The 8340-nt window shown below is 51.9% G+C and overlaps 1 protein-coding gene across 2 annotated transcripts in view; it reads left to right on the top strand.

The window, feature by feature from the left end:
- The first annotated feature begins 444 nt into the window (after nt 1–444).
- SLC6A2 (solute carrier family 6 member 2) overlaps nt 445–8340 on the top strand; it is a 50260-nt gene continuing 42364 nt past the window's right edge. For both annotated transcript variants that reach the window (XM_009196460.4, XM_009196459.4), the window contains exon 1: nt 445–1177. In XM_009196460.4, coding sequence (XP_009194724.1) covers nt 904–1177 — 274 coding nt within the window. In that variant the 5' untranslated portion in view covers nt 445–903. The remainder of the gene's footprint in view (nt 1178–8340) is intronic.

The raw sequence follows: 8340 nt of genomic DNA, 5'->3' as shown, positions 1-8340 counted from the left end.
GGTGCTCGGCGCAGGATAGAAAGGGAGTGCGCGCCTGGGTCCCCCAGATCCCTGGGAGCCCGCGCCACGCTCCCGCCCCTGCCCATCCCCGGCCGCGCTGTCAGTCTCCATTAGCGCTAACAGGCTCCAGACGGAGCGGGCCGGGCGCTGGGTTAATGCAATCGGCGCGTTACCTGGGGCGCAGGCTACATTACCAGCCCGGCCCCCGCCAGGCACGGCCAGAACCAGTCAGCCCGCGCCCTGCCGGCCGCCCCGCGCCTCCAGCTCTTCCCCGGCCCCGCCCGAACGCCACGCGGCGGAGCCCAGCCCCAGCCCGCGCCCCAGAGCCTGCCAAGGCGCCGCCGGTCGGGGGCCGGCAGGGCGCAAGGCACCAGGGATCCCCTCGCCGCCGGACACGTGAGTGCGCCCTGAGCGCTGGACCGGGCTAGGTGTGCCGGGGAGGTCCGGGCAGAGACGCGCCAGCAGAGGGCCAGCGAGTTTGTAGTGCAGTGACGTTAAGTGTCCGGGGAGGCTCCCGGGGCTGTTGAAGTGGCGCGGACCCGAGCTGGGGAGTGGGTCGGCACGCTGCCCTCAGCCTGGGTGAGTTCAATCCCAACCATTTGGGGCAGGCGAGAGTGGGTGAACGAGGAAGAGTGCTGCAAGGTCTTCAGCCGCACCTACAGGGCTGTCAGAAGAGGCGTGCCCCAACCTCTGTTTCCAAATTTTTCCAGCGGACGCGCGCCCGTTTCTGGGAACCCTGCGTTCGCTCAGCGCGCGCTCATCCCAGTGTCCAAGGCACTCCCAGGTGATCTTGGGAGTTGCAAGTAGGGAAGAATGGCCCAGTAACCACCTCTTTTCCCTTTATCCAAGCAGTGCCTTAGCTTGCCCCCAGGACCGCTAAAGTTCCTCTCACCAGCCGCATCCATGCTTCTGGCGCGAATGAACCCGCAGGTGCAGCCCGAGAACAGCGGGGCGGACGCGGGTCCAGAGCAGCCCCTTCGGGCGCGCAAAACTGCGGAGCTGCTGGTGGTGAAGGAGCGCAACGGGGTCCAGTGCCTACTGGCGCCCCGCGACGGCGACGCGCAGCCCCGGGAGACCTGGGGCAAGAAGATCGACTTCCTGTTGTCCGTAGTCGGCTTCGCAGTGGACCTGGCCAACGTGTGGCGCTTCCCCTACCTCTGCTACAAGAACGGCGGCGGTGAGCGCGGGGTCGGGCTGGGAATATGAATTTGGGAGGTCCGCTGTCTGCAGCGGTGGCTGGGACAGGAGCTGGAATACACACGGAAGGGAAGCCAGGAGACAGGGGCAAATCTGGGGCGCAGAAAGAACTGGACAGGGCTAACGGAAAAAAAAAGAATCGGAGTCCTCTGGAAGGTCATTTTCCCGGGCTCTTTGCAGAGTACCTCGAGTTCATTCCAGCGGAAGTGTCAGGATTGTGCACCCTGGAAGCAAAACAGCGGAAGAGTTAAATGGAGGCATGACCCTAAAGTCATGATAGGGGCATGGATGGAAAGGAGAGAATCTGGGGTGCCAGGTTGGGTAGGGGAGCCTGACCATTTGATGGTCTGCTGGAAGGGAGGTGGAGATTCCAAGAGCTCTTGAAGGGGCACCAGAAGTGGGTGGGATTTGACAACCAGGCCCACAGTGACCCTAAATCTAGCACTCTGAACCCGGGGGCAGGAACCTTTGGGTCAGGAGCAGTGGGAATACTTGGGTTCTCCGAAAGCACCTGGGGAGGCCCTTGGTCTTGGGGATAGAAACACACAAGAAGAAGCCAGTATCAGAAAGAATGCCACTCTCAGGGAGCACAGCCCAGGTGAAATCTGGCCAGTAGGTGCCAAGAACTGGCCTGGTGCTAAAGTCAGGAGGCCTAGATGATTGGGGTGAAACCTCTACCTCCTCAAGTCCTAGCTGCATTGCAGGGAGGAGTGGGAGAGGGGCCTGAAGAAGACTCCAGTGGAACAGCCCTTCTCCTGCTGGGTGGTCCAGTTGGCCACCTGCCTGAGAATGAGAGCCTAGAGATCACCTACAGCCAATCCAGGAAGAATAACATAGAACCCCGGGCCACAGAAGCAGCCTGGGAGTCAGGGTGCTGGCCCCCATGCCCTAGCTCCTTCCTGAGGGGCTTTGCTCCCGGGGTGCCCAGTCCTGCCACTTTTGCTGGGATGAGCTCAGAGGTACCCTGCAAAGAGTGTGGGAAAATAGACCTTCTAGAGGAAGAAACTGGAGAAGGAGGACGCAGGTCTGAAAGTCTCTCTTTCTCCACTGGGCTGCATTGCTTGGTGGTAGCTGTGACTCTGGACTTAAGGGAGGTCAGAGGGAGGAAGGGCAAGAATTTGGAGCTGGGTAGACGGAAAGCTCATGACCTGTTCACAGGCTCTAGGACTTTCAACCCTTGCTTCTATGTGTACTCTGGACACTTGCTTTGGGATGGGCAATACTTGGTATTTGCAAAAAAGGAGTGGGGCCAGGCGTGGTGGCTCATGCCTGTAATCCTAGCACTTTGGGAGGACAAAGTGGACAGATTGCCTGAGCTCAGGAGTTCGAGACCAGCCTGGCAACATGGTGATACCTCATCTCTACTAAAAATACAAAAACTTAGCTGGGCGTAGTGGTGCACGCCTGTAATCCCAGCTACTCAGGAGGCTGAGGCAGGAGAATTACTTGAACCCAGGATGTGGAGGTTGCAGTGAGCCAAGATCACACAACTGCACTCCAGCCTAGACCATGGTAACAAAGCAAGACTCTGTCTCAAAAAAAAAAGGAGTAGGATCACCGTAGAGCACAGGTGGCTCTCAGCAGAGGATGCTGAGTAAGAAAGCAGTTAGCTCTTCCTACGAGACAGTTAACCCAAGGTTGGAGCTGACAGATGGAGGTTTGTGTCCGTGCCCTCCCCAGCACCTCCTGAGATGGGTCTGTCATTGTCAGGTACTCTAAGACCAGATAGCTTGGACAGCAGTCCTGAGCTTCAGGAGCATCTGAGATCTAGGGCCTGATCCCTGGGGGAAAAACTTGCAACTCTGCAAGCTCAATGTTTGTATCTGGCCCTGGGATGGTCATGGTCAGAGAGAGAAAGGTGAGAAAAGGAGAAGCTAATCCAGAGGTGAAACTTTCCCACCTCTGGCGGCTATAGCCTCTCAAGGGTTACTGAGCAGGTTTGAGCATTGCTGTTTGGGCCCAGGACGGGAGAAAAAGGATTCTCTATATTTTTTAACAAGCTGGGAGATGATGAATGAGAGACCTTAAGACCCGCCATCCCGCCTGTCCTCAGTGACCGCCCCAGACTGCTTGTCTCTAGACAGTGGAAGGCTCTATCATTAATCAGCAATATTTTTCTGGTTCCTCTTGGTGTGAGGCACAGTGCTAGGCTCTTCAGGGGTCACGGTCACCAAGCGGCATGAACCACCACTTCTGCCTGCCAGGAGCTTTAATCACCCAATTCTTTATTGTCATGCTGCTACAAGTTCTTCCCATTGCACTATGTGTTTGTTGAAACTAAAAGCATCCAGATGGCCAGTTTGACAAGTCAGCTAGATGGATATTCCAGGGCTTTCATTGACACTGTGTGCTCATTTAGTCATTGCCAGCAATGCAAATAAAGAGCCCCTGTTGTATGCAGGGTACTAGACCAGGTTCTTAGGATGCAAAATGGAGCAAACTTGTCACAAGTTCCAATCTTTAGGTGAAGTTGGCCAAAAACTTCTTCTCCTGGGCTTGCTAGCTTAAAACACAACTCACTCCAAGTTGTTCGGTGGTTTGTCTCTTTGTGGGTCTGTCTCCCAAACAGGAAAAGGCACAATGAGGTCAGAGACTGTGACTTTTTTATCCCTGTATGTCTAATGCCCAAGATAAGGCCTAGATCACAGGAATGTGGTAGAAGGTACCCAAGAAACTGCTGTTGAATAAGTTAATGAAATGCTCCAAGCCCTCAGAGACCTCCAACCGTATTCAGAAACAACAGAAACACTCAGCGGTAACAAAAAAAGTGAAGCCACATACACCGGTGGGGCAGGGGCAGTCTATTTATTCGTGGTCTTAGCTGTGGAGTCCTGGGTTCCAGTTTCTAGCTGTATGGCTTTGGCAAGTCTCCATGCCTCAGTTTCCTCACTTGTCAAATGGAAATAATGGTGTTCAGCTTGGAACATTGTTGTGAGGACCAAATGTAATAACTCATGGAGAGTCTGGCATGGAACGTAGCCTTAGGAAAGGTGGCTGCTGATTTTTGTTAATGTCATTATGATGATGTATGACATGGTTGGAGAGACAAGTGCTTTAGACAAATGCTCTAAAGGCCTGAGGAAGGGCTGCTTAGGAAGGGCTGGGTGGAGGTGGGCTGTGGTTAAAGCTCAGCTGCTCTGGATGGGGTGGGTGCAGACAAGCAGTGAGAAGGGAGGCGATCTCCAGCTGTGCACCTGGGGCAGGAATGTACATGGAATCATCTCAGAGAACAGGAGTGCAGGCTGGCTGCAGGGCAAGCCAGGAGAGATAAGGGTGCAGGGGCAAGTTGGGGCCAGGCTGCAGAGGCCTTGAATGCCAGGCTAAGGGGTGGGGATATTATACCAGTGAATTTCCATTTCTGGTTAAGATGTTCACAGTTGGTGTCAGGGAGGAGTGCAGTCCTCCATCTCAGAGTATGAGGTAACTCCTTTTCTCACTTACCCCTCATCCCTTCAGACATGCTGAGCTAGCCCCCTCTGGGCTTTATCTCTGCTGAGGCCTCCTGGCTTCTCTGTCTTTTTGTGGATCAATTCTCATTCAGTAATTCCCAAATTAGCCCCAGAGCTGAGCAAGTGGTCAGGAAGGTGGGTCTCCTGCAATTGCAGAAGCAGCCGGAAGACTGGCGTTTGAATCTGAGCTCTGCCTCTCACTGTGTGACCTCGGGCATAGTACAGCCCCACTCTGAGCCTCAAGTTCCCAGCTATAGTTGAACATGACCTGGGATAATACCACAAGATTTATTCCTTTCCAATGCCCTGGCTCAGGGTTACACCGAAGCCAGGACTCACCCGGCCTGTTATTTAACAGCTGTCAGTGTGCTCTTCTGGTGCCAGTATTAACACTATAACCTCTGCAATTCTGACTATTCTTGCTGGCCCAGACTGGAGGATGTTTTGAAATGATGAAGGTGCCAATGGTTTAGGCCCCTGGCTAATGTTTTCTGAATACATTACTGGAAGAGATCAGCCTGTCTGATCATTTTCCCCATGACCAGCTGCTGGGATGCACGGGCTGCGGGAGGCTTTGGGAGCGGAAAGCCACTCTCAGAAATTCGGAGCTTTGTTCAGAGTCTTCTCAAACAGCTGGTCTCCATGAGGAGGCAGTACCAGGTGATGATTCTAGAGTTTCCCTTTGCACCTGTGATCCTGGTCTGTGCTGGTCCCTGGGGAAGAGCAGGAAGATGGACTGGGTGCTCATGTTTGCCTTTCTTCCAGGGAAGTGGCCACTGTGAATTAACCTTTGCACATGGCTGCTTCTGTTTGAGTCCCGTCCTGAGGACAGCTTAGAGCTGTGCATTGTAGAGAAATACAGTCTTTAGGTTCAGGGTCTGAGTCTAACTTTTGCTAGAAAGGTAACGACAGACAAATCACTCACCTTTGCTGATCTGAGCTTCACTTTCCTTACACAGAAGAGGAGAATAACCACAGCACCTTCTTGCAGGGTGAGATGGCATCAGAGACAATATATGTAAACTCCTCGAAATGATGTCACATAATAGGGGCTCGATAAATGTAGTCATTAGTATTTTGTTGTTGTTCAATGATGTTAACTGCATGCTAGACTTAGGAGTGGGGCAAGATCCTGATTTTGGGAGTAGCAGAATTCATCCTAAGATGAAATTGATAAAAGGAAATAATGCTGGAAAGTAGTCCCACTTGGGTCTGGAGCCCAAGCATGACGGACTCAGGAATCAGGGATTGGGCTTTGCTCCATCTCCTGACAGCCTAACCTTATCTCAAAATAGATTCCTCACCTGGCAAATGGGGTTTATAATTCCTGCATGGGGTCCCATGACCTTTTGTGGTTCTGCGTCCCCAGTGGACTCTCTTCTCTCCCCAAGGAAGCTCAGAGTCTCAGGGACCCCCAGCCCTTTGGGAGCCATTGTGGCTGAAATATCTGGGATCCTTAACACCAAGTGTGAAGTGGTGACGGCTAGAGAGGTCAGGAATCTCCAAACTCAGTGCTCTTACATCTGGCTTGGCTACAGGGGGCCATCTACACACCAGGCTTGCCAAGCCAGACACTGATTGTCAGCTCAGATGCACAATGAGCCAGCCAGCTGGTGTGGCACTCAGCTGACAAGTCTGTACACCCCTTGGCAGAAATGTGGTGCTCATCTGGGACCCTGATCTGAGGTCACTGGCATGGTTTGGCTTGTTACTCCAAGCTTGTCAAAAGGTTCTGAAAGGGGCTGTTCCTGACAAGATTGGGATTTAATAGGGATAAATGTTACATCCTGCCCTGCAGTCCCAAACCCAACTGCCTAAGTAAGGATTAGGCCACAGCACAAGTGGAGAAAGGCCCCGGGGCTTTCATTAGCTGCATCCTTCATGTGAGTCACTGCTGAGATCCATCATTTAGCCAAAAAAAAAAATTTACGAAATGCCTATCATATGCCAGGAATATGGAGATGAGCAAAAGAAAATCCTTGCCTTTAAGGGTGCTCATGGTCTGCTGCAGATCTCCTAAAAGTCTGTCATTTTCGATTCTAATATTGGAGGTGTTAATCCCAAATGAGGGAGGTGAGGTCCTGCTCTGTTATTTGTGGGCCATATTTCCCTCTGTGATGTAGTTCTGAGCAACCCAAACTCCCTCTGATGTGTTTCTTTTAAAGAGACCAGGATGGAGGAAGTCGAAACCAGAATCTTCACAGAGATTTTACTAAAGCCACAGCTTTATTAGGAAAAATCAAGTCCAGATCCTCCAAAGTGACTAGCAGATGGAGAATTACCACATGAGGAGGGGTAGCCCCACGCCAGTTTCCCTGAATTCCACTCCCATTTTTCTGCTTAGAGCAGCTGGGTTTAATCCATCAGGGGAGTGGGTGTGTTCCCTCAGTGGGCCTGTTTCCAGGTCTTCCACTCAACAACAACAATCAACACAGAAGACGTCTGTGACCAAATGTTTGGGGGTTTCTCCCAGCACATCAGGCAAGCAATCAAGTCTGCAGCAGACACCAGCTGAGTGCCTCCGATTCAATTCAATTCTGGTGCTGTCTACCTGGAGATAGCATCAGATCTCACAGGTTGAGGGCTCAGTCCCACAAGAATGCCCCCCCACTTTATGTTCCTATCATAAGCCCCAGGTTGTTTTACTGTGCTTCCGACCCACTGTCTATAAATCAAGGTTCCTCCCACCCTCTGCTTGGGTTTGATTAATTTGCTAGAGCGGCTCACAGAACTCAGAGGAACACTTTATTACATTTTCTGCTATGGTGTAGATACGGTTTGTTTGTCTCCACTAAAACTCCTGTTGAAGTTTGAACCCCAGTGTGGGAGTGTTGGGAGAAGAGGCCTAGTGAGAGGTGTTTGGATCATGAGAGTGGATCCCTTATAAATAGATTAATGTTCTTTGGAAAGGGTAAGTGGGTTCTTGCCCCACTCTCTTGGTTCCCCTCTTGCCATGTGATCTCTGTACCCCTGCTCCCCTTTCATTTTCTGCCATGAGTGGAAGCAGCCAGAGGCCCTCACCAGATGCAGCTGCCCAACCTTCAACTTTCCAGCCACCAGAATCATGAGACATATAAACCTCTTTTCTTTATAAATTCCCTAGCCTCAGGTATTCTGTTATAGCAATGGTAAACCGACCAAGGCGCTCCCTCACCTTCACCTTGGGTCCCTCCAGCTGAGCTCTTACCATAGATCTGTGTACTACTATGATACCTATCAGTCTATCTGTCTATCCATCTATCTGTCTATCTATTGATCTATTGTTCCTGGCTCAAAATACCAAGAGCCCTTGTTGTAACATTGGGGCACTTTAGGCCTCAGAAAACAGAACCTTTTCTCTTTGACCTTCTCCTGCCCTCTTTTCATTTGCCCCCTTATCTCTCCAAGGCAGGACTTTTCCCTGGCCTGCCTTTCTTGGAGCTGGCAGTAAAGAAATTCTCTGATCCATCTTTCTAATTGTGAGTCATAAAACCCCCATTTCAGAAGGAGTCCTGCCCCAGGCCCTGGGGGAAGGAATGCTCCACAGAGACCGAGAAGAATCTGAACAGACAGGCCTTGCTGGGCTTTCCCACTCAGCATTTTAGTATTACATCATACTCTGTTCAATCATGGTGGCCAATCATGCCTATCCAATGACACCTCCATAGAAGGCCCAAGAGGACAGGGTTCAGGAGCTTCAAAAGAGCCAAACGCA

The sequence above is a fragment of the Papio anubis genome, chromosome 18, assembly GCF_008728515.1.
Source record: "Papio anubis isolate 15944 chromosome 18, Panubis1.0, whole genome shotgun sequence".
NCBI lineage: Eukaryota > Metazoa > Chordata > Mammalia > Primates > Cercopithecidae > Papio > Papio anubis.
This window is presented reverse-complemented; position numbering and strand designations above follow the sequence as displayed.